This window comes from Mauremys reevesii, linkage group 18 (genome assembly GCF_016161935.1).
Source record: "Mauremys reevesii isolate NIE-2019 linkage group 18, ASM1616193v1, whole genome shotgun sequence".
NCBI classification, from domain to species: Eukaryota; Metazoa; Chordata; order Testudines; family Geoemydidae; genus Mauremys; species Mauremys reevesii.
Window position 1 is genome coordinate 19,914,502 of NC_052640.1, and position 25,732 is coordinate 19,940,233.

A 25,732-nucleotide genomic window follows, 5' to 3' on the forward strand; every position below is an offset into this window, starting at 1 on the left:
TAAGGTACAACTGGCAACTTGTAATAGTCCAAGGGGAATTCCAAGCTTACTATTCATACATACAGAATTGCCAGTTTTGTGTAACATGGGGATTGTATGTGAAATCCAAAACCTTATTTCAAATATAGAATCTCGTAACACCTTTAATATGAAAGCATCCCAAAGTACACCACTAACTATATGTGTATTAGTATCACTTCACCAACCACTGAAATACAACCATCTCTAGGATGGAAAACAATAGCTGTTTAACAGCATACAGCAATACCAACAGAAATTATTAGGCCTGGAAGTGAAGAATGCGATTGTGAAGTTGCCTATACATGCAAAAATATTTTCTAAATTTCTAAGGAAAGTTACCTATGTGTCATGCTTCAGCTCCTAATGGTTTAAGAATTCACATCTGTCCATTCAGAATCTTTGTTTCATTCATATACGGACAGTTTAGGTTGGATTGAGAAGCTCATAAAATTGCCTTACACCATTTGAAGAAGATGGGGTTTAGTCCTCTCAATGTAGTTACAGCTGAAATTTAGAAGTAACTGGGGATTAAACACTATCACATGCTAAATATAGTAATTTGTGTAGCTATAAATACTACTCCTACAACATCAATACTTACGAGATTTTGGGATGAAAAAGAATTCCATAAATGAAAGCTGTTTTACAAATAAATCAAGCTTCATCACTGTAAGGTAGGCAAGTATTAGTAGCCCCATTCAAACAAATGGAGAAAATGGCAGAGAATTTAAGTGACTTGTCCAAGGCCACAAAAAATTAGTGGCATAGCCTGGAACAGAAAGACAGCAGTGAAGAGTTCCTATTAAATTTTTACTGCATGTTTTTCCCTTTGTTATGGTTTGATTTACTAGAAAGTAAATTTAGCAAGCCCATTATACAGAGAGTGCTCCTGTTTTCTTTGGATACCACCAGGTTAGAAAAGGAACTGAAACAAAGCTGTCAACAGGAAACAGTATTTTATAACAACAATTTTTGGTCTAGGTAGTAACATCTTTACTCCGTACAAATGCTGAACTATGCTGCAATTTTAGTAGTGCATATTATTGAACTAACTTCTAACCTGTTTCTTTGGATGAGCTCCAGAGAATACAACTTTCCATATAAAGGAGGTTTTAAAAAGCCAATAGGTTTTAAAGCCATTGTGTTCATCTGGTCTGACCTCCTGCATAAACACAGGCCATTGGACTGCTCTGTAATAACTCCTGCTTCAAGTCCAATAGCTGTAGCTAAACTAGAGCATTTTTTTTTTAATTTAGAAAAAGAACACCACACAGAGAGATAGAGAGCGGATGATTTGTTCAAGGTCTCACAAAACAGGTCAGGTAATAGAGATGGGAGTTAACTCTATGCATTATTACAGCCCTACCACCACTTGTTGTCTAGGCCTGTCAGCAGGGAGAGAGGTGAAATTCACCATTTTGGCAGCAAACACTCAGAACACTTTGGTTTAAAGGAGAGGAGTTTTTGTTTTGTTTTGTTTTAAAACTTTTAAAGTTTTGGTTTTCAGAGAATGAAAAGGGATAGTTCAATTTTGAAAGTTGGATTTTTGGGGGTAAAAATGGGGAAACAGTTCTTCTGAAACAAACACAGAAGCAGCAGCAACCACTTCCCTTCCAAGTATGAACATCTAAAATAGTTCCGTAAACAAATCCACTAACTGCAAATCCAGCCGAATGCAAACTGTAGGCCAGGGGTAGGCAACCTATGGCATGCGTGCCGAAGGCGGCACATGAGCTGATTTTCAGTGGCACTCACAGTGCCCAGGTCCTGGCCACCAGTCCAGGGGGCTCTGCATTTTAATTTAATTTTAAATGAAGCTTCTTAAACATTTTGAAAACCTTATTTACTTTACAGACAACAATAGTTTAGTTATATATTATAGACTTATAGAAAGAGACCTTCTAAAAATGTTAAAATGTATTACTGGCACGCAAAACCTTAAATCAGAGTGAATAAATGAAGACTTGGCACACCACTTCTGAAAGGTTGCTGACCCCTGCTGTAGGCCATAGGTTGTGTTAAATAACTAGGACTTCAATGAAAGTACTGTATAACATTTATGTTACCTACTTTAACGTAACAGGAAATGTTAATGTTGGGCTTTAGCAGCCTGATCGGCATGACAATACTTACAGTAAATGCGTCCATAGGCTCCAGGCTCAGCATCTCCTTGATTTCAAAATCATCTTTTAAAAACATCAAGTCTCTGTCTTATAGGAATGCGAACAACAGGATGATGAAATCAGCAGCAAAGAAGTTATAAAGGCAGTTCAGCTTCTGTAACATCAAAGATCCAAACTATTCACCATCCTTTCCTCAATCTTTCAAAGAAAAACTCTACTTTCACTAAGTCACCTCTTCACTTTCCTGGATCCTACCATTAGCTCCCTCTTATTGCACCAAATGAGCTTGCAGTCATCTTCAAGCCCAGATATAATCTTGACTTTGCCCTCATCTGTGCTCTTCCTTCCTACACTCACCTTACCGCTGCCTGTGTATCTTTAGTCCATTCTGAGGTTGGTGTCTTCTGTCATGCTACTTCCTACAACTGAACCAGACTTCCTTTTCCCCCCTCCACCAAGTACCTTCTTCTGCTTCCTTCAAATCTCTCTTGTAGGAGTCCTTCCTTATACATCTGCCTACTCTAGAACTACTCTTCGCTTCTCCGTGCCAGATCCATTGCAGCCAATTGGAGGAGCCTATGCTTTTCCACATTGTGGGATCGGGCTCATAAATTAACATTTTCTAGGATTTGAAAGGTTCCGAGAAGATTCTTAGGTGATGGATCATAAGTACTTGAACAATCACCTCCAATTCTGTATTTTCAGCATGGTGCAGAGATAGGCATAAGCAAAGCTCTGTCCTTAGCTCATGTAGCTTGTGACATGACACACTGCTTTAGTTCAGGGGTTCACGAAATGTTACAGTGGGTTCTCAGGGAAAAATTCCCTAATGGTGAACAGAGCTGTCCCTAGAGACGCCAGGTGGCATGGGGCCAGCAGCACGGAGCCCCTGGACTTCCAAGAGCTAAGCAGATCAAAGAAAGTGTATCTATCACACTGAGGAGATTTAAACTTCAAGACTCATAAGAAATGGAAAGGGAGATGGATATTTTTTGCTGTTTTTAAAATTAAATAGGCAGCTAGTACTGTTTTTTAAATTATTATGAAGAACAAGTTTAAGCTTTGTTGTAACATGCGTTGTTTGCCTGGATTGTTCAAGACCTGAATGCTTGTATAGGAGGAACAATTTGAGTTGGCTTCTTAAATACCTTCATGCTGTTTCACCTTTGATACTCCTTGATGAAACATAGGAGCCTTGTCTTATAATAGACTTATTCAAAGTGATACAAACTACGAAAGTGAAATCTTGGAAGAGTGTTGCCATTTTCATAATGTAATAAAAATACTGGAATGATAAATAAATAATGATAAATAGTGTGCAATAAGCATGTCATAAAAACAAATTTTATATTTCTAAGATCATGCTTTTATAATTTATACTCAGGTAAAGGAGAAACTCCCTGGAAATATTAATTTTAGCAGGGGGTTCACAAGACACACCATTTTAGTGAAAGGGGTTCACAGGTTGTTAAAGTTTGGGAACCACTGCTCTAGTTACTATTATGATTATTGTGGCAATGATGGATTTCCTGATATTTTGAGACATCCTTAAAAATAAGCAGAAAATTACATTGGGATTCCAAATGGAAGTTCTATCTACAGAACTTAATTACTGGGCCAGATACATATAGACAACCAATCAAGTAACCCAATTATGATTCTGCTAAGCGTTGTAATGCATCAGTGAGATAAGCTTGTATGTTTTTAATCACTTGATGCTGATAAAAGTATAATGCAATACTTCTATTAGTCAGAACCATTTTTATAATTTCCCCATTTCTGGATATTTCTTGTGCTATACCAACTGTCCAACAGAACTAGGTGTAATTATGAATGCACTTCCTTTTTGCTCTAAGATACAAGGCTGGCATATTCAGGAAATCAGAGGAATCAAATTTAATCACCGAAAACAGGGTCAACCTAAAATACAACAGAATCCTTACTAGTGCATGCTTTCCCATAGGAAGAGGCAAGGGCTTTTAAAGGCAGGGTTCCCATGCAGTTCCTGAAAAATTGTTCTTGATAGGAAACATCAGTCATGACTGAGAATATCAATCAATCTGTCCTCTTCTGCAGTTTTTCTGTGAAAGATGCATTATTTCCAGTAAACCAAAGCTACAAAGGACTTTTCACGTTCTCTATTAGATAGCCTTCTGACTTTGAAACTGAGATTTAATTATGAACACATTCATTTGGAAAGATGCACTTATAACTAAAGTAAACCACTCCTGACTGAGTAGCTTGGGTGAAAGTACATTAAACTTCTGTTACCTACTAATGCAAAACGTACCCAGATAAGATGGGTCTCACAGTATTACTTTGGATCAGACACACTATGCACAGCTCAAAAAGGAATTATCATGGACAATGCCAAGCATGTTGTCAGTCCTTAATACTAAATAAATAATACCATCACAATATCTAATAAGTTTACTTATGCACATGAAAGCTGAAGTCACCTGGCAACATCTAAAATCAGAACTTTTTACCAGCTGCTTCTTTAGCCCAGTTGAGGAACATTCATTTGGAACCTAGTATATTATTGTCTCACCTTGACCTCTTCTGTGAAATCCAAGAATTAGCCTGAAGGCCTGCTTATTTGCAATTGTATGCAATGCCCTCTACTGGTACATACACGAAAAGAAAACATGCCTCCACAAGCAGCACAAAGAATCATTAACCCCTTTCTATCACAAAAGATGACAATAATATCACTTAAAAATACATGTAATTAGGATGCCACTGGTAATAATGCTTCTCCATTGAACAGAGAGATTTTCAAAACTTATCACCTTACTTTACATTAGGTCTGAACTTTAAGAGTAGAATTCTATAAAGAGATACTGCAGCAAACCAATTAAAATACAGCACTTGGTGCACAGCAGGCAATACAACAAACAAAAGATCCACATTTAACTTAATCCCCTCATTTATTCAAAGTAGCTTTCTAGACACAGAATAAAGAGCCATTAATCTTCAATATTGAAGTGTGCCTTATTTTAAGAGAGAGAGAGCGTGAGTGTGTGTGTGTGTGTGGGTTATCTCCTGAAAGTGCCTTTTCTGAAGGGGCCCCATCTGTATGGTTTTCCTGGGTCTTCCTCCATAGCCCTCTTGCTTCATGTGCTTAGCTGGATAGTGCTCCCATTTCAGGTTGCAGACAGGGCCACTGAGCTGGCTTAGGTCCAGGAGATCAAGGAGTCTCAGTTTAAAACAAGTAGAGCTGAAAATACTGCTCTGATCCAGAAAGTTGATTAGTGTATTGAAAGAATTGCATGGGGGCCTCCTTAATCGTTTCTAGAAATCCTGTTTACCAATGTGGAATCTTCTAGATCTATTTTACAAGTCATCAGTTTCCCTTACAAAGGTTCCCTACTTGAAGTTGAAGCCAGTGGAAATTCTCTTGTTCTTTATAGTGCCAGTTCTATGTTCAATCTCCAAAGCCTCTATGTGATGGCATATTTGACTAAGATCACCTCCTTCCAATTGTCACTTTGATTCTGCCCCTTCCCCTCCTTTCACTTTAGCTCGGGTATTATTTTAACACCTGATAGCTAATTAACTGATAGAATTGGTTACTATATGCCTATTCGAAAGCAGGGATTACAAAGTTTTTGTATGTCAAAGCATTGGTTTCTGTAGCAGCTGTTAAATTAATAATTTAACTTCAAGAAAGCTGTTAAATCAGAAGTAAATGATTTTACAAACTGCCAATAAATAAAGGAATGCTTTGTTATGCAATATTTGTTTCTTGCTCTGGTGGTCTACCATTGCTTTCCTGGCACTAATCTAGCAAATCCGGGTCCTTGGGCCAGGGTGATTTTCAATCTCTTTAGGGTATGTCTACACTGCCCATGTTACAGTGCGTCTGCGGCAGCACCGTGACACGGGCAGTGTAGTCACACTTTATTGCCAGTGGAGACCCCTCCTGGATAAAAAAAACCACCCTGAATGAGGGGTGGTAGCTTTAATCGCCAGGAGCCACTTAAAGCACTGTCTATACTTGCACTTTTCAGTGCTAGAACTTTTGTTGCTCAGGGTTGTGTTTTTTCACACCCCCAAACGACTAAAGCTTTATCGCTGAAAGTGGCAGTGTAGACCTTAGTTGAGGTTTTTTCCCCTTATGCCATTGCAAAACAATCTCAGCTCTTTTTCACTTTCTAAGCATGTAAGTGAAGATAAAAACAACAACATAACTGGGTCAAAGTAGTTACTGGTGTAACTTCACTGACCTTAATAAAGCAATGAATTTGGCCCTCCAAGTTTTAGATTGCCACATTCTGGTGGGGAAAAAACAATAACCAAATAATAATAATAAAATAATAATAATAATAATAATAAGTTCCCACAAGGATTTATTATTTCATTTGTGAACAAATGGTATCTGTAAAAGTTCATCTGATTAAAGAGATTACCATAACCAGTACAAAGATCATTTTTCTAGAAGTCTCCCACCTTGTTGACAAAGCCTGCAGTATAGTAATTCAGGAGCGGGAGTCAGATCACAGTTTCTAAGCTGTTATGAGGATGGCTGCATGCCCAGATGACAGGAGGGTTCGAACCAATGTTCTTGCTGCTGTCGCTGCTACAGCACTCACTCACTCTCACTGCGTGACCTATACAGCGAACTGACAACTGACACAGGGGGCAGACACTAGGTTGTATCTTCCTGGCCATTAGGTTTTATGCTGGCAGGATCATTACAGAGGAACAAGGAAGTGATTTCATGCTGAAAGTCTGAAGCAAAGGAGCTAGCCAAGCTAGATCTTTTGTGCTTCTTTTGTCCATGCTGTGGGTTAAGAAGAGGCCCCTTCAAAGGACAAAACTGCCTTTTAATTGAAAAAAAGAAAGTTTTTTGGTTGCTTTCACACTGCTGCTTTGTGGCAAATAGAGAGAACGCAGAAGGCCTTTTGTACAGAACATTTAAGTTTCCAAATGTTTAAATATTGATTCAGTGTATGTTATACTAAAGACATTAAAAAGTTTCTAAACAATTTCCCCAAGCCTTAATTTCCTTCCCTCCCTGAAAAAAAAATCCTCAGGTCCTTAATCTTCACTTGAATTGTCAAATTCCTCCCAGTCTGACACACTCATAACCTCAGAGGCAAAGTCTGGGAGAGGCTGTAGTCGGTCTGGGTTCCATTCTGGAGTCCACCTCTCTGTGTCCATTAGAATAGCCCTAGGCAGAGTGAGAACACAGGCAGCCATCCCAGAAATATCATCCTCCAACTGGGGACCTTCCTCCCAGCAGTCTCTCTCAGCTTCATAAATATGGACATAGTTCATCCGGATCCCTCGATTGTGGGATCTGCCCCCCAAGACATAGATTCTATTGGCTAAGACAGCAATACCTGGCTCTCCATGCCCTGCAAGTACAGGGCATACATTTGTCCATTGATCAGTACTTGTGTTATAGCAGGCAACCTGTAAGAATATAAAGAAATAAAAGACGCAAGGCAACTTATTCCTTTAAAAAAAAAAAACATTAAAAATGTCTACATGTAATGGGTGTCTGCCATAGTGTACAATATTATTACATAGTTGCACAATATTATGACACAGTGAGTATTATGTGTAAATGTCAAAGATAAATCCCAACATTGCTAGCTTTTCCCACTACTGATTCATTTTAGTAGAAATATCTAACAAATGTGTTTCTCACAATTCTATGCCACCACAAATGCTAAAACTCAATTGCTCACAATCAAGTGCTAACACCTCCACCTTCCTCAAGACACAGTCTCTGAAACAGTTACGCATTGCTAGCACCAAAGCACCTGATATATCAAAAAATGAAAGTGTGGGGGATAGTGTAAAATAAACTGAATTAAAATCAAAACTATTGGATGATAATTGACTTAATTTCATGTAATTCGTTTAAAAATATAACAACTCTTTTAGTTTTAATGAAACTGCTGCAGAGTTTCTGGTCTGCCACACCAGAGTACTACAGAATTTAGATTTGCTTTGCTGGAAAATACCTAGAGCACTTAGTTGCTATTGCCAAGGCACTGCTCAGTTGGATGTCCACTACCCATCACTGATTTTTTTTTAAATTACAAGAAGCCAAAAGGATTAAGGGTTTTAATGTTGGTGGAGTTAGACAGAATGCATGCAGGGGTGGGAGTAGTAAGTAAAGCACTGCAATGTTTGTCAGTCAGATGGAGGAGAGGCAGCCCAGTAGTTAGTATGGGGCTGGTAGTTGTGTGTTTATGCTCAATGGGAGGAAGGTATGATGACACAATGCGAGTGTCACGTGTCCAGGCAGGAAATAGCCATTACATCATCTCACCTGGTGAACATCTCTCCTATAGCCAGAGTCATTGTTGCTACCTCCAATCACGTACAGCTTTCCCAGGAGTGCAGCCATCCCATGCCAGGCACGTCTGACTGGACCATCAGCTAAGCTGTCCCAGTGATCAGTCCCTGGATCATAACAGTGTAGTTCCTTCAAATAATCATCTCCTCTCCTCCCACATGTAATATACATCTTTCCATCCAGTGCTGCTCCAGCATGTGCATACACCTATACCATCACAAAAAAAAAAAAAAAAAGGCAAAGAGGGAAATGACAGGTTTCATTTTTTGTGTTTCCTCCATCTTCAAGCACAGTAAGTAAGGAATATAAATCTCCTGGCAATACATGACATCAGAGATGGTGTCTTCCTCTGATTACTTAGATGCTAACATTTGGAAGGATTCTGTGTACGCTATTATTCCATAGGTGTGCGGATCAGTCCTTGAACTGAAATTAAGTAGAATTTCTCTGATTCCTCTACAACTGCAGTGCCTTCATGTTTCTTATTGCTCCTGAATTAGCACCTCATCAATACCATTGCTTTCTTCCCTTGCCTTTTTTGAAGCCCTGTGTGGAAATTAAGTCTTAACATTGTTAAAACTTCTGTATCAGAAAGGCAGAATACCCTAGTGGATAAACTTGAGCAAGTCATAAGACCTGGGTTCTATTCCCAAACTGATTTGTTATTTGTGACCTCAGGCAAGTCATTTCACCTCTCAGTGCCTCCATTCCCCATCTGTAAAATGGGAATACTACTTACGTGTTTGTAAAGTGACTTGATAAGAAGCATTGTAAAGTGGTTTTATTTTGTATTGTTAACCTGCTACAAAACTTAAGTTATAGTAGGATTCAGCATAATTCTTGAAAAGGTGAATTAGAATTTTACTTCTCTTTCCTAGCCAAAATGGTCATCAAGAATTTTTGCATGAAGTTTTAATTTATGTCCTCCTTGTTTTGTGGCAGTCTCTTAGAGACCTAAAAACAGCACTTCTTGGGTGGTTAATTAGAAAACTTAAAAGGATAAATACTATGTAAGCGGCTGTTCAGTGTCTTATCTCAAAAGAGCACAGTGGTCTCAATGTAGTTCACCGAGAGCTGATGGCCACATCACATAAACCTCCACCACCGGCCCCCTTGTTTGATGGTCACATCACATAAACCTCCACCACTGCCACCCTTGCGTGCAGTCTCAGAACAGTGGCCAAGGACTGAATGGGCCATAGAGACTGACTTACCCTATCACCCTACAGGTGGTCCCTTCATATCAGGGCTGAGACAGGGGGAAGCTTGCACTACTGCTGCCCAAGCTGTATCCAGTCTGGGAATAAACAGAGGTCTTCATTCTCCAAGGCTATGAATCAGGCACCTTTCACCAGCATGAAATTAAATGTTAATTTTTTTTGTAAACAATAATAAAGTTAACATTTACAGGAGGAAACTAGTAAGAAAAACAGGAAGACGAGCACCTAATTTCAATGGGAGGTCATAAGTACATTGTCCCTGGTACTCATACACTTAGGGATTTTTTCCCCTCTCTGCCCATACCAGTTTTGGGCTTGATCCTGAGACATACAGAGCACCTTGCAACTCTGACTAAAACTGATGGGACTTGCAGGTGCTCAGTACCTCTCCGGATCAGCACCTACATTATTTAGGAACTACTTTTCTTTGAAAAGTATAATACAAACTTCCAACTTCTATGAAGCTACCACTTCAGAACATACCTCTCAACCATTCTCACAAAGAGGTATACTGGCTCAATATTACACCCAAACTAACCTCTGTCATGCACATAGGACATTTACCTTGATCGTGTGGAAATGCAAAATTAATGTCTCAATCTGATTTTAATTTTTAAGGCCTAGCATTTTATATCAGTTAGAGAGAACATACCCATGACAAAGAAGCAGATCCAGTGATATTTTAAGCATCCTTCTTACAATTTTTTGTCCCATACACAAAGGCGACTGACAGCCACCAGAATTTTTGCAGATTGAGAGGTATGCTTGAGAAAAGCAGCAAAAAGCATTTAGGAAAGATAAAGGCAAATACTAAGGGAGCTTATTAGCATTTCCTGGCATGTGCATTCCTTACCTCCTTCCTCAGCGGTGCCATGTATTCCCACGTGTTGGTTTTTGGATCATACCTCTCTACCTCCCTTAGGTCTTCATGATAGTCTCGCCCTGCGACAGCATATATATATTTGTCCACAACACAGACACAGAGGTCAGCATGCTCTTGCTGCAGGGACTGGATCTGGAACCATTTGTTGTGTCGTGGGTCATACCTTGCAAAGGAACATGACCAAACTGGGTTACCAACACAAATCCACCACAGAGTACTGAGACATGGACACTGTCATTGCTGGAACATGGGTTAGTACCACATAGATCTAGACCACTGCCTTCTCTTTGGCCCAAATTCAGCTTCTCTGTAAGTAGGTGCAATTCACTAGAGTGAAATTTGGCCATTCATATCAAAATATATTTATCAGCTAAGTTTTTATTCTGTTTCGAAGGAGAACGCATTAGCAAATATAATCATGTTGTACAAGTCTACTGTTTCCAGTATCCTTTGCACCACTGCCAGTCTACATACCATCAACCTTGCTAGGTTGCAATCATTCCACAATGTAAAAATTGGCTAATAATAGCACAAAGATTGTATCTGGGAATTTGAGAGGCCAGGAAGGGCATGAACATTTGGAGCTTCGATTTGTTCAGGTATCTGCTGGTAAGAAGGTTGGACACTCTGCACCTCATATTCCTCATAGTGGTACGAATATAAGGTAATTATGACATAATTATGATGCACCTTGTACTGAATGTGTCATGTGAGGTCTCATTGGAAAGGTTACGATTTGCTGAATACGATTATCCTATTTGTAGTCATGTATCATTTTTGTAACTGGAGTTATGAATATTGACTATGCATCTGTATTTCAAATGTGGTTACACCTGGGTGACACCCACTAGGAAAGATGCTTCCAATCTAGACAGCTGATTGTGAAGGGCCTATTCAAGATAATGGTCAGTTAAGAAAACAATAGGCTTTGAGAGAAGCTTATCCCGTACCTGGTGATCCTCCCCAAAAATGCTTCAGACAGCCTACGGATAAGGGCTGCTATGACTCAGCAAGGCATGCAAGGGCATATGACCAAACCACATCATAATGAACTCCATTTTGGTACCTGTATTTTTCCACAAACTGAGATGGGAACTTGGCTTGGAACAAAGAGTTCCTACCATATGGAAAGGCTATAAAAGATAGGGAGTGACATCACTTCAGGGTCTCACTCCCTCCACAAGAGCACACCTGACGAACAAAGACTGAAATGGGAGAAGTACTGGTCCCAGGTTAAAGGGATTTCTAGCTTGTGTATGGCAACTTGATGGACTACTTGTATATTGCTGATTCAAATCCTATCTAGTATATTGAGCTTAGTTTGTGTTTTTGTTTAATTTCCTAGGTAACCAGCTTTGATCTGTTTGTTATAACTTAAAATCTACCTTTCTGTAGGTAATAAACTTGTTTTATTATTTATTGTAACCAGTGGGTTTCTGAGTGAAGTGTTTGGGAAAATCTCAGCTTGGTTAACACAGGCTTGTTGCATATCTTCCCCACAGCAAGGGTGAAGTCTATTAATGAGCTTGTACTATACAGATCCCCGTGCAGTGCAAGACAGTATAATTCTGGGTTTATACTCCAGTAGGAGTGAAAGGCTGGGGAGCTGGGAAATTGGCTGGTCCTTATATAATTGATCCTTGAGTAGCTTAGGTATTCAGGTAACTCAGCTGGGTGTGTGGAAATTGTGTTGGTGATAACAGTCCCTGGAGAGGCTGGCTGCATATCAGCAGAGCAATGTCAGAAAGGCCAACCTAGTTAAATTGTTAGGGGGCACAGAGGTTCCAAGGGCTTCAAGACTGCACCCCGGGGGGATGACAACCCATCACAGGTACTTCAACCTTTTCAACGTTAGCTTTCATCCCTAAATATCAATTCCAGATAAAATATGGAAATCTTAATTATAGGAGCAGCCTGAATGCAATCACAGGAACTTAAATTCATCTTGCATGTGACAAACATAAGAACAACTGGACTAAAACCTATTAAAAAAAAATCACAAGTTTGCAGACAAAAGGGTGTTGTCAGACACAGGGCTTGTAATACACCTGTTTAACCACGTAATGGGCATTAAAATCTAGAAAAAAGCCTGATCTCAATGGAACTTAAAAAAAAAACCCTGTTACCAGGCTCAACTGTAATTTTCTAACTTAAAATTTAAGACTTTCTTTTTTTACATCATTATTTAGTTGTGATTCAATCTTGGGAAGTAGCAGGATGCTCATTAATGGCATTACACACCAATTCAAAATAATCAACCAATGGTACAATTGTGTTTGAAGTGTTTCATAGCTGTGCTCCTTAAATCACTTCCCTTTTATATCCGATTTGCATATACTACAACTTTGAATTTTTGATCATCCTAATTCACTGCAGCAGACCATCATTCTGACATTTCCCCTCTGTCTAAGAAGGGAGGAAGAGTTATCTCTTCAGAAACAGTTAACGAGCTTTCATTCCTGCCTTATTCAGGCAAACACACAAGACTTAATACTTGTATACAGTAGCACATCTGACTTCAAAGTGCTATACAACCAGTAACCTAATTAGGCCTCATAACGACCCTATAGGGTGGTAAATATTATCCCCATTTTACAGATGAGAGAAGTTAAAAAAAAATCAACCGAGGTAACAGAGGGAGTTTGTGTCAGAGGCAAGATCAGCACACAGGAGTTCCTGGCTCCCAGTCCCATGCTCAAAACTCAAGAATATTTTACAACTCAGAGCTGTCGTGTAACGTTGCTACATTTGCTTTCCCCCTTGTGGTTGATTAGCAAATGAAGCATGCACAAACAGAAAGCTTCCCCCTTTACAATCAGGTTGGTCTTCCTTAGTCCTTGTAGTTTCTTTCAATGAGGTCTCAGTACAATTCCCAACTTTTCTGGCCAGCTATCATGTGCACTACAAAAGTGACTGCCCGACTCAGGGAATGGTAATTGGCTGGTAAAAAATAATGGTGGTAGAAGTAGTCTCCTCTTACCTCCAACACCTGGACTCTGCTCGAAAACCTCGTACGTTGTTATCTCCCCCAATCAAGTATACAAAGTTGTTGAAAACAGCGATTCCTTGGTTGGACATTCTGGGGGCTAATGCAGCAGTAAAGTGCCTCCACTCTCCCAATAGGGGGTTCAAGTACTTGGCTTGGTCACTGAGGGCTGTGGATGGAGTAGAGTGCATCCCTCCAAAGCCCACTACACAGTGGAACTCTGACCTCACCTGCGTCTGTGAGCTTTGAAGCATGGGCTGAAGACATTCATTCTTGTGGTACATTAGTGCATCGGCTACAGTCTCTCTTAATGGACATGGGCTTAATTTGTCATGGAGCCTTTGCAGGATCTGGAGCTCCATCAGGGGGAAGCGGACTGTTTCCAGTAGCTTAGGAGGCTCCATCAGTGAGACCTGATCTGTCTCTACCTGTTCTAGGGTATAATGGTACAGAAGCGCCCCTTCATAAACCTCATTCTCACAGTTGACCTCCAAGAGGTTGCTGCTCAGTAGGGAGTAGACCTTCTCCAGGGGCAGCTGGCGGTATATCTCTGTCTTTGAGAAAGCTACAAAGTTCTTGAGAATGTAGGAGTCCAGCTGCTCACTCAACTGATTCAAGTCAAAGAGGTCAGCTAATTTGTATACATCCAGGATGTTCTCTTCATCCACCCAGGACATGAGAAAATCACAACAGAACTTAATGACTTCTGGAATCTACAAGAGACAAAGCAGATTGTTTACTTCAGTAAAAAAAATTGTCTTACATTGGAGAGACCAGATTCATAAGAGTATGGAAGACCCAAGCTGAGGAAGTTGTAATAAATTGCAGGGAACACCTGTCACCAAGAAGGCTGACAGTGGTCTCTGACTGTTATCAGTACTGGCTGGAAATAAAAACTGACAGATTGAGTACTGTTGACCATGGCTTTCACCAAAGATGACGTGGATATGATCCAATGTGGGTTTGTAGATGAACAGAATATAGTTCTTCTGTTTCCAGACAGATTAAGCAGTGTGCAAAAGGCACAACAGGATAGTAATTGGGCTGTATCATTCAAATGCAGAGGAAACCTTTTGCAAGGAAAGCTAATGTATTTTACGTAGTTTACTGAGTACAGTATGACATTGCTTCTGGACACCAGGAGATAGCAGGAAAGTTCTTTACTATACATGACAAACTTCTGTTGACTCCACAAAGCCTAACAGAGTAAATGTCTAGCGAGTAAGTAATCTAATACCACAGCATGTATAGTGTGGGAAATAAAAGAAGCAAAAACTGTCTTGATGGCAAAACAAGAGCCACTATAATTGTAGCAACTGGGATCACAGTTCCACCCATAGTGGGTCTGTGAATCAGCCTTTATACTGCAGAAGAGAGCCTGAGAGGCTGCAGCACCAAAACAGTTTCAGAAGAAGGAAGCCAGGTTCTTTAATGTAGATCATAATGTAGGAACTCTTAACAGAATCTCCCTTGAGGAGTCACTAAGCAGGAAAGGGGTTACTGAGCACACTGGGTAAGTCAACCACTATAAAAGAGTCACACACTGGAGAAAATGGTGAAAAATTATAAATAAAAACATAAAACTACTTACATAAACAACACATCCATCTATCCATCCAAACCCAGTTTATACACATCTCTAGCTACTTACAAAGCCCTGGTCTACACTACAAACTTACGTTGGTATAACTACGTCACTCAGGAGCATGCAAAATCCACACGTCTGAGCATCATACCTAACCCCCGGTGTAGGCAGTGCTATGTCAATGGGAGGGCGGATGGAGTAGTGTCTTCACTAAGTGCTGCAGCTGCACCACTACAAGTGTAGACAAGTCCTTACTCCACAGTTTAGCGCATTCAGAAAAAAGTTGTAGTCAAATCCATATATGTAGACAGAAAAGCCCCTGCCCCTTTACTCCTCCTCTATTGTGTTTGTTCACCTCTTCAACCTCTCCTATTTATTCCCCAGAGTGTCCCCATTCCTTATTGGTCCCATTCTTCCCTGTGTCTTCTTGCTCCATCTCCCAATCCCTCACCTGAAGTTGGCAGGCGGCAGTTAGCGTTTCTTGCACGTTGTTCAGGCTGAGTTCCAGTTCAGAGGTGTATATGAAGTTTAGGATTTTACACATAGCATTGAAGGAGATTCCATGAATACGAATCTCTTCCTGTTCCATCTCTCTTAGACCACCAGCAAACATTCCTCTGTAGAAAGAAAAAGGTACACGCTACACTGGAGATGTACCAAAGCTATGTACAGTTCAATCCAGCTTAGCCATATTGTTCTGGGGACATCCAAAACACTCAGTCAGACGGATAACTGGACAGATAGCTTTGCAAAGCCTCTATGCCTTTCCCCAAATCCAGTACTCCAGGAAATATGCTGGGCTATACAGTTTTGGAACTGGAAACCCAGAGCACAGCCTTTTCAGAATGCAGTGAAGAGACACCAGCTAGCTGGCTCTGAAAATCCAGAAGGCATAGTTAAGGTTGGGTTAACCAGTGCTTATCTGTACACATACTCTCCCTGTGCATCCTTGCATTAGTTTAACCTATAAATTGCTTCCCCATTAAGCACTGGGAGCCCTGTAAACCATAAAACACTCCCTCATTGAAAGAATTAAAATAAATAAATAAATAAATAAATAAAGTAAAAGCAAACAAGAAGGCATAAAGACTCCTGCATCCCCCACTGGGATCATTCTCTTTAAAGATTTTAGTGTTCATGTTATAAGCCCTAGTTTTTAAAGAAGTTTAAAATAGCCACTGAAGTGTGCTAGCCTAGCGACAGTGCTTTATTGCTACAAAAGACCCATTGATTCAGATGCCACTGTGTTCTCTTCCAGAAAATGCTGGGGTGATAGAGAAGTGAATGCACTCAGTTCGAAGGTGAACCCATTAAATGTCTACATTGCAGGCCTGACAGACTCTGAAACATGTTTAAGCCCAATTCCCCCTACCATCCACACAAAGCCCTCAGGCATGTGCCTATATGCTCTCAGCACATGCGTCTGATGTCTCATCCAGGGATACAGGTATAAGCTCATCTCACTGTACCACAAATCTCTGCCCTCCCTCTTTGTGGCAAAGAGGCAGCTAAGAGTTCATGTGGCTAGGTTCATATTGAGATAGTCCATCAATGCTATCCCACAATTCCTGGGGCCTGTGTGCTCTGGCCTTTCTAATTCCCAAGCTCCTACTCACCTCCCATGCACCATAAGCAACCCCAACTTCCAGAAATCAGAACATCCGAAATCTGTCAATGCAGTGACCGGGTGGACAAGGCATGGGGCATTCATAGCATTGCAATGTGCACTCTCATAAGCAAACTTGACAAGCACAGCTCCACAGGCATGGATGGCTGGACACAGGTACACTATGCAGTGTAGACATACCCTTAGCTGTTAGGAAGGGAAAGGAATGTTTCACATCATTCAACTGCAACCTACCCCAAAGCAGTGTCGATGGGGTCCTAAGGAAGTCCCATGCAATCCTTGTCTAGAAAGATGATGGCTGTTACATCAGGCTTTGTGGGTTGAAGAAGTAGGAGTTGTTTGAAGTAGACAGAATCTTCAAGTGCACCATCAGGAATGCAAAGAAACCAATTTGCTCTAAACGTGCTCAGAGCTGAAATCTGGGAGTGTGTGTTTTGGATCAGTGTGGTATTATTCCAAATAAGGCTGGTTAAAAAGAATGGCTTGTCCCACTTTTGGATGCCACTCACTAGAACTAATGTGGTTTTGGAACTGAAAAGTTGCGGGACATTAAATCTATGATGCGAGACGTGACTTTCAGTATTTTTAATTTTTAGTGACTAAGGGCTGCTGCAACTCCCCTTAAAATCAACAGAAAGTCCCCCATTGACTACATCAGGAGTTGGATCGCCCCTCCCAAGTTACATACACAGCACTTAGGACCATTACTTCCCACAACATGTTTTATAACTTGCTATGTATTATGAAATTACTGTAATAGGCCAAATCTTGTTGGTGCCAATAGAACTTTAACAGCTCTGTAGAATGCACTGTGTCGTACTTCTAACGAATGGGGCACATATAAAACAGGCACCACTATGTCCTCCAATTACTATGGGTTCTGAGTTAAATGGAGGCACCTGGAAGCAAAACTAAATGTGGAATAATGCAAGATTAGCTTTATTTTTAAAGTCATACAAAAGAAAAATGAACAGAAACAAATTAAATATTTTAAATGCATTCAATTCATCTTAAGGGTCTGCTTTTAAATGCACAAGGATAAGAACACTCCAAGATATGGCTGAATTTCTATTTCTTTCATTCCTCCATGGGTCAGCCTCCAGACTGCAATGGGCAGGCATTAAAGTGTTCTGAATAAACCATGGTATGCCACATGCAACATAGTACAACTTGGGAAAGGACGGGGAGTCCAAGGGGAAGAAAGATGGAAGTCCAGCCACAATTCAGATTCTCTCTCTCTCTCTTTTTTTTTTAATGACGATTTGAGACATATTGAGAAAGATGTTGGTTACAGATTCACAGTGACACTGGACTCACCTGAAATAGTCACATGATGCAGCTAGGAGTATCCGATGAGCTTCGATAGGTTTCCCTTCCACTACCAGGACTACATCAAATAGGATGCCACTATCTCGGAGAGCTACCAGGCCACTGAGTAAGGACTGGGAGTGCTCTGCACTGCGGTAAGTGTTGCTGGTGCACTGCTGGAGGGAGGGCTCCAAGGGAGTCTTGCATGGCTGAGTCAGCTCCTGATCCTCTGCCATCACAAGCAGAAATGCTCAGTACCTCACAGCCACCAGTTATAGCAAGATGAATTCTGTGAGACAACAAAAATAGCAAACGTTTGTGTTTGCTAATTAACAGCATTTTAACTCTTATCAGTCAGCAAAACACACCAACCCTTAAGTACAATCGAGAGACCTTAAAACATGGCTCTGCCTCAATGAGATTATTTTGGATTTACACCAAGAGCAGAGTTTGGTGCAAAATGTTGCTTTCATTTACCAAATTCCCAGCTGCACAGGGTTCTTAGAGACCTTTGCTGTAATAGAAGCTACAAATTGAGTCCCCATCTTTAGTTTACCAGGGTACATCAAAGGGCTTGTTTTGTTGTATTTTTTCTTGTTTTTGCCTTTTTACATTAGCTGAGCACATTTCCACAAATGCCCCTTCTTGGCCCGGGGCTAAGGTCCCTACACGCACGGCTAATCGAGGAAAGGAAGGAACTAAGGCGACTGGAGTCTGTATTGGCCTTTTACAACTTTGGCGATGAATGTTCAGTGCTGTGACAGCATGCTTTTGCTGTCGAAACTGGCGCTGTTTTTCTAGAAGATTACCAAAGTGGGAATATAAAAACAACTTTCAGGAAGAATTGAACTTCTGAACAATTCCCAGTCTCTAGAATCAGTGGAACATTTAAAAGGGAGAAATCTCCATGATACAATATTGTCTAAACTACATTTACTCTCACAGCTCTACATTTTACTATATAGTATTTACTGCAAAATTATGCTGAGAAAATGTGAAAGCTGCAAATTGGGATGTGCAGGGCTGCAGCGGCCAGAGAAGAAGATGACTTTCCCCAGCTCCAGGGCTGCAGCTGCCAAGGAGAGATGGCCCTCCTTCCCAGCCTCAGCTCTGTGGCTCCTGTGGCAGGAGAGAGACCTTAATTATTATTAAGGTTTTATATATCTTGCTATTATCCAAAGCGCTTTACAATAGTTAGCTAACGGTACAAACAACATTTGGAAAGATCATTAAGTGGTCCACCAAGACCTGCAGCAATTTTCAAGTGGTCTGCGAAAAACAAGTTTCAAAACCACTGCTATAGATCATGGGAAAAATCTTGGTTCCACTGAAGTTAATGGCAAAACTCTCACTGAATTTACTAGTGTTTACATTACTATGCAACGTTTCCCTTTCTGAATATATATATGTGAACAGCAATATATTATTGCAATAGTTCACAAAACGTTTCTCAGAGAGAAACACCATTACGGAGTTACCTTAAAAGTATGAATTTCTTAACAGTGGCAGTTTTACTGAGATACTTGCCCAATATTTCTCTCTCGTGTGATCTTTCCCAAATTATAAAATTACTATACGATAGTTTGTACTGTGTTCTCAAGCACTACCTTATAGGCCACACACTGGGCATTAATGCATAATAATGTAATTATAAATACAGAAAAATGCTAAATAAGCAAAAAAGTGTTTCCAAAGCTTTTTTCATAAGGCCTCAGTGTATCTTTAAGAGTTCAACTGTTTCTGCTATTTATTCCTCCTTACAGATCATGCTCGCCTCTTGTTTAGAACATTATAATTTTCACAGCATCTACTTAGGATGTCACATGGAGAAGATTCTCAGAGACAGCAGCAGCTGCTGAACTCTGTTAAAAACAAAGTGCTTGTTTTTATACCAATAGCTTTCATAAAAAAAGACGAAAGAATGATACAGGGAAAAGTTTAATTTAGAAAGAACTCTAAAGATTCAGTGAGGCTGTGCAGGTTTTTAAACAGTAGCTAATTTAATGCAATCGCTTTCAAATTCTGACCCACTGAATATTTTGTTGGTGTGCAGGTCTGGTCAAACGTTGCTTGCTCTCCCCTGTGTTTCCAACTGTTAAATCAGATTAAGACAGATAAAAATACATAAATGCTTTCTCAATATCCCTTTTCCATTTAAGTAATTGCTGTATTTGCCACAAAGATATCATATAATTGTGAATGAGAGAGGGGTGTCCAGGAGACATTTAAGTTGTGGTCCACCCATAAAAAAGTTAAGAACCCATGATCTAATGGTTTTACTGTCATATGTGGATTCCCTGGCACCACTGATATCAATTGCATCTGTTATAAAACATTATCTTCCTTCCCAAAGTAATTCCAGGCCCCAAAGATCTATTACAGGCTCTGTACTATCTTTTATGGGTCAGAAGAAATGGAGCTTTCCTGTAACAAAGTGCCTACTCCTTCCAATAACAAAGCAGTTCCAGTTTCCTAATGTCACTCCTAATGTCCACTTCCTAATATCAACCCACAGATTCCTAATTATAAAAAGGATATTCCAGGTTACACAAGACTGAATGATAGTTTCCCAGAAATCAACGTGGGTTCCAAACTAATCAATTCATGTCTGTTCTCAGGTCAGGCAAGAAAGACAGATAAAGTCAACTTCCAGTTTTACTCCCAAACTATCCCTTCTAGTTGTTAAAATTATTGCTCATGTGGGACTGAAAACACCATCTGAATCCCAAGGTATACAGTCTAGATAACACAGGATAGCATAGTTAACAACCCTATTCCATGACTGCTTTGTCAGGACTTAGTGATGAAACTACAGTAGACCACTAGCTACATTAGTTTTGGAGCTAGAAACTCTAAATAAGAACAGCATGTGGTCAGCGGTCTGACTAAAGAATCTTCTTTGCATTTAGAACAATGGAATCCAGTCTCTGCTCTACCAATAGAGGTAGAGATGGGACTGAGATTTGACTTTTCAATGAGATTCCCTGCTGTATACCGTAGCTTTGCTTTTCATGGCACCTGAAAGACAACACTGATTGTTCATTCACCTTTAACCCCTATGCCTTTATCCTATTTGTGGTTGTAACGGTACTTCTAAAGCTGTGGGAACAGCACTGCAGAAGACTTTATGTTTCCAACGGTTAGTTAAAAAGGTTCTCAGAATCACTAATGTAAATAATAGAAATGGCTTTAAGTGGTCATGTATTTGATCCTTGTTCCCACAGGCAAGACTAGACCGAACCAGTACTGCTGTTGGCTCCCACCAACGCTCTGGGCACTACTCATTCCCGACCGTCTCGACTCTAGGAAAATAAGCAGCTGTGTTACACGCCAGCAGAACGGGGCTGACACGGATGCATCACATGTACAGCTGCACACCAGTTATTCAGGTCTCTCCTCCTCGCCACAGAACACACCAAGGGGGCTCTCCGCGGCAGCCCCTTGTCCGGCAAAGGGCGAGGAGGGCAGCAGCGGGAGTGGGGAAGCACCAGAAGACGTGGGGCTAAAATATCAGGGGGGGGGGGGGGATTCCGTGTACGGGACGGCAGGCTTGTGAGTCAGTCACGCCCTTGTTGAACAGCGCCGGGGGCCGCCACACGGGCACGAAGCCTCCCTCGGTGTCGGGGGGCAGCACACCGCGGGGGGGGCAGGCGCCAGGGCGCCTCGGGGAGGGGTGTCTCCCTACCGGTGGGGGCAGGGCGGCAGCTCTGGTAGTTGTCAGTAGCTACCCCCCCCCTCCGAATCCCGCCTGGAAACCCCGGGGAGGGCGGAGGGCGCCCGCCTGGACACAGCCCTGCGGTCACCTACCGGCAGCGGCGACCCCAGCTTCGCGCCTGCCCCGCCGCCTTCTTCCGGGTTCATCTTCGCACAACCATAGGGTCAAGCCAGAGCGCCCTTCCCACGTGACTGAACAGAGGGCTACGCCCACAAGCCCTTCTTAAAGGGGCCCTCACCAATTGCCTTTCTCCGGCTGGCTGTGTCTGCATCTGCCTGCTTGTAGATCTATCTGGACATCTCTCGTGTCTTTCGGACAGGCGTCTGGCACATTTGCCCTGGTTAATGCAGTGACACAGTTCCATCCAAAAATGCACTCAGTCCTAAAAGTGATGCCAATGCTAATAGGTCAATGGCCAGCAAAAGAGAGAAATTTGAATGACATCTCCAAAATCAAGCATGATGCAGTGTAAGCGCACCTACATGCACCATAACCCACTTATTTTCCTCCAGAAGACATTTATTACCGGTAACTTATTTGTAAAGGGAGAAAAACGGTGCAGTGAGTCACAGAAATCTTCCTACTACAAAACTATCAGTCCCTTGGCTCTGACAAACAATAACTTGGCAGCTGTGTAATGTATTTTATCTTACTGATCTATATTTTTCAGAGTATTTTCATTGTAAACATATTAGCATGCTGTTGTCCTCCATCCACAGCTTTCATAACTTCTCCCTGTGTTCTACAAGTGACCAGGTCCACCATATTTTCACAGATGAATGATATGCGTGGCTGCTTATTTCAGAAAATCCACCACCGTGCACTGATGTGCAATTAAAGGAGTGGATTTATTGAGACTGAGGTGATCTACATCTCTAAGGGCTTCTCTATATGGGAGATTTACTACACACTAATTTTAGTTTGTGCGCATTGATTAAAATGACCTTGGTACACACAATGCAATTATTAAAGCATACTAACTTGCCAGTTAATACATATCATACAATTTACTCTGAAAGTTAATTAATTGCTTGTTTGTGTAAACACATTGCTTAATCACGCTAGTTGGCACAGTGGTTCTCAACCTTTCCAGACTACTGTACCCCTTTCAGGAGTCTGATTTGTCTTGCGTACCCCCACATTTCACCTCAGTTAAAAACTATTTGCTTATAAAATTAGACATAAAAATACAAAAATTGCTTACTTTCTCATTCTGTCTGTATGAAATTTTAGTTTGTACTGACTTTTTATGTAGGCTGTTGTAAAACTAGACAAATATCTAGATGAGTTGATGTACCCCCTGGAAGACCTCTGTGTACCCCCAGGAATACACATACCCCTGGTTGAGAACCATTGGCTTGGCAGTCACCTAACTTGTACCCCACTGCCCACGCTGCCTTCCATGACACCAGGGTCTATCGACTCTGTCTAGTCTTAATTATTGTAATCATCTCCTGTCTGGCCTCCCATGTCCAGTCTGCTCAAAATGCTACTACTTATGTCCTTTGAACACTTTCATTATCTTCCTTCCTTTTACAGCACCATATCGAGTTAGGCACAACTCCCTTAGTCTCCTGGGAAAACCTCACCCCTTACCTATAATTCTATGATTCTAAATTCCTCATAAAGAGTCTCTCCAGTGTAGCCAAGCCCATAAGCACACAGCCTTGCTCTGCCCCTTCTCTCCCCCTGAGAAACCACAGCTGCTGCTGGACTAGAACATCCCACCTACATGCCTGAATTGGGCCACTCCAGTGCTGCACTCAGCAGAGAAAGGAGTAATATTCACAGTCTCACAAAGGTATGCTAACCAGTTTCACCTTTTTTTTTTTTGTGACTCTCTCATTACTTGTATTAATGTTTATCTCACTGTCTGAAATTTCTCAAGCCCGAGACACTACAGTGACTGGTCCTATGCACATGTGTCTTACTCCTAAATGTGCTGCTGTTGCTAAGTTTATGACCAGCAAAGTGAGAACAATTTGGTTGACATTTCCCTTATCAAATATGCTCCGAGGTGCATGTTCCACTTTACTGCCTCAGAGATTAATTCTACAGTGTCTTATTTGAGTCAGAGAAATCTCACTACCTCTGTACCTCTAACTTGCCTGCCAGGGAATGTATTTTCATTTCCTTTTCCACATCTTTCTGTGTATTATAATTTCAAACATATTAACAAGCTGTTTCCTGCAGCTACAGCTCTGAAAGCTTTGTATTACTTCCCCTTTGTACTATGCAGGGGCCCATACTTGCCACATTATCACAAGTGCAACATGCATGGCTGCTTGTCTCAGAATATTTGCCATTGTACCTTGGTCCAGAGTACAGTGGGTCTACTGAGACTGGGATGATTGCTCACTACACTTTAAATTGGCTCTAAATTTCATCCTGATTCTGTTTGAATCAACTGGAACTTGCATAATTAGATTTTTACTATGAAAAGTATGTGGAACTTGAACTATAGAAATACCACTGAGTGCTGCTCCATAGGACTGTTTCTTAATTGTTAGGTCATCCTTTGGTTCTTTCCTTATGCTTCCATTTTCAGTTTTCCATTTAAATTAATTCTAGATGTAAAAGTCATATGAAGAAAATAATTTCAATTAACCTGAAGAATTTCCTTCTCTTTAAATCTTTCTGAGGGGCACCTGGTCTGTCTCCATCTAGCCTTAATTTCTGTGACTGGCTTGTCTGGCTTCCATGTCTTTCACCTCTTCCTCCTGTAGTCTGTTAAAAAATGAGGCTGCCCAAAGTAAACTTCCCATCCCATCACTCCATCAGTGTTTCTTTAATCTTTTCATTAGCTACCTGTCTCTTACAACATCCTATTAAATTTTTTCCTCATCTACATGAAGTCCTCCATAATCTTGCCTCATATAGTAAACCTCTGCTCCATTTTGCCTGCTCCTGATGCCTTTACTAGATTTATTACTTTATTCCTCTGACTTTTCCCATTCTTCATGATGTGCCCTCTTCAGGGTGGCCCTATTGATCTATTAAGTAAGGGGGGCAAATATGTAGTTCTGTCTAATGCACAAAGTAAACAAACAAAAAAAGAAATATGTTCCCCTCTAATCTAGTAGTTATAGGAATCATAAGCTCTGGTTCTGCAAGCACTTATACATATGCTAAATGTAAGGAGATGAGTAAGAGGTGATGTTACTTGGAACTAAAGACCTGATCCTGTGCTTAACTTTAAGCATGTGTGTAGTTCTAGTAGGGTAACCAGATGTCCTTATTTTATAGGGACAGTCCCGATATTTGGGGCTTTTTTTTTATAGGGGGTCCTATTACCTCCCACCCCAGTCCTGATTTTTCACACTTGCTATCTGGTCACCCTAAGTTCTAGTGAATTTGGTGACACTACTCATGTGCTTAGTTAAGCACAGGGGCCTATCATAGATACAAAATTGTCAAACAGAATAGTCTCCTATTATTATTTTTGTAAATGAAGGCTTTAATTCTGAAGCCATTTAGGAGGCCAGCAGCGAAGTGGCAGGACATGATAATGCCGTGCACAGCTTCACTCTGGCTTTTGGGAAAGAAAATATTTAATAGATGGACTTGACCAAGGCCTCGTTCGTGCAGGCTGCTCTGTCTGGGCAAACCCTGACATCTGTGTGAAGCCCCGCTGAAGTGAACGGAGCTCTGCATACCTGCAGGACGGGAGCTCCGTGGAGTCGCTGGCAGGGCTAAGGCCCGAGCCTCTCTTGCCCTTGAGGGATTGAAGACAAAATAAAAATCTCCTAGAAAACTGCGCATCGCTCAGCTCCCAAGGCCTCGGATGGGGCTGCCTCACTGCGGGACCAAGGCCGCACTGGGGCCGGGCCTAGAGCTGCTGAGCAGCCGGGACCGCACTGCCCGGAGCCCGGCTACCTCTGAGCCTGGCCCACACACAGGACTACATTTCCCACCATGCAGCGGGGGGCCCGAGACTACGTTTCCCAA

General features: G+C 41.2%; 1 protein-coding gene across 9 annotated transcripts; it reads right to left on the reverse strand.

The window, feature by feature from the left end:
* Nucleotides 1-367: 367 nt before the first annotated feature.
* KLHL22 (kelch like family member 22) lies at nt 368-25,657 on the reverse strand. 9 transcript variants are annotated; one of them, XM_039504635.1, is made up of 9 exons: nt 25,441-25,657; nt 22,023-22,166; nt 20,101-20,161; nt 18,079-18,358; nt 15,586-15,751; nt 13,544-14,262; nt 10,534-10,726; nt 8,434-8,667; nt 6,476-7,565 (listed from the first exon to the last, which is right to left on the reverse strand). In XM_039504635.1, exons 4-9 carry the CDS (start codon nt 18,303-18,305, stop codon nt 7,188-7,190), a joined length of 1,917 nt encoding a protein of 638 aa, XP_039360569.1. In that variant the 5' UTR covers nt 18,306-18,358; nt 20,101-20,161; nt 22,023-22,166; nt 25,441-25,657; the 3' UTR covers nt 6,476-7,187. The 9 variants fall into 9 exon arrangements, 7 of the variants coding, with proteins under 7 accessions (XP_039360569.1, XP_039360570.1, XP_039360571.1 ...); XM_039504636.1 differs by having other exon boundaries at nt 20,097-20,161; XR_005589464.1 differs by lacking the exons at nt 6,476-7,565; nt 20,101-20,161; nt 22,023-22,166; nt 25,441-25,657 and adding exons at nt 368-525; nt 2,155-2,298; nt 21,877-21,986.
* Nucleotides 25,658-25,732: the final 75 nt, after the last annotated feature.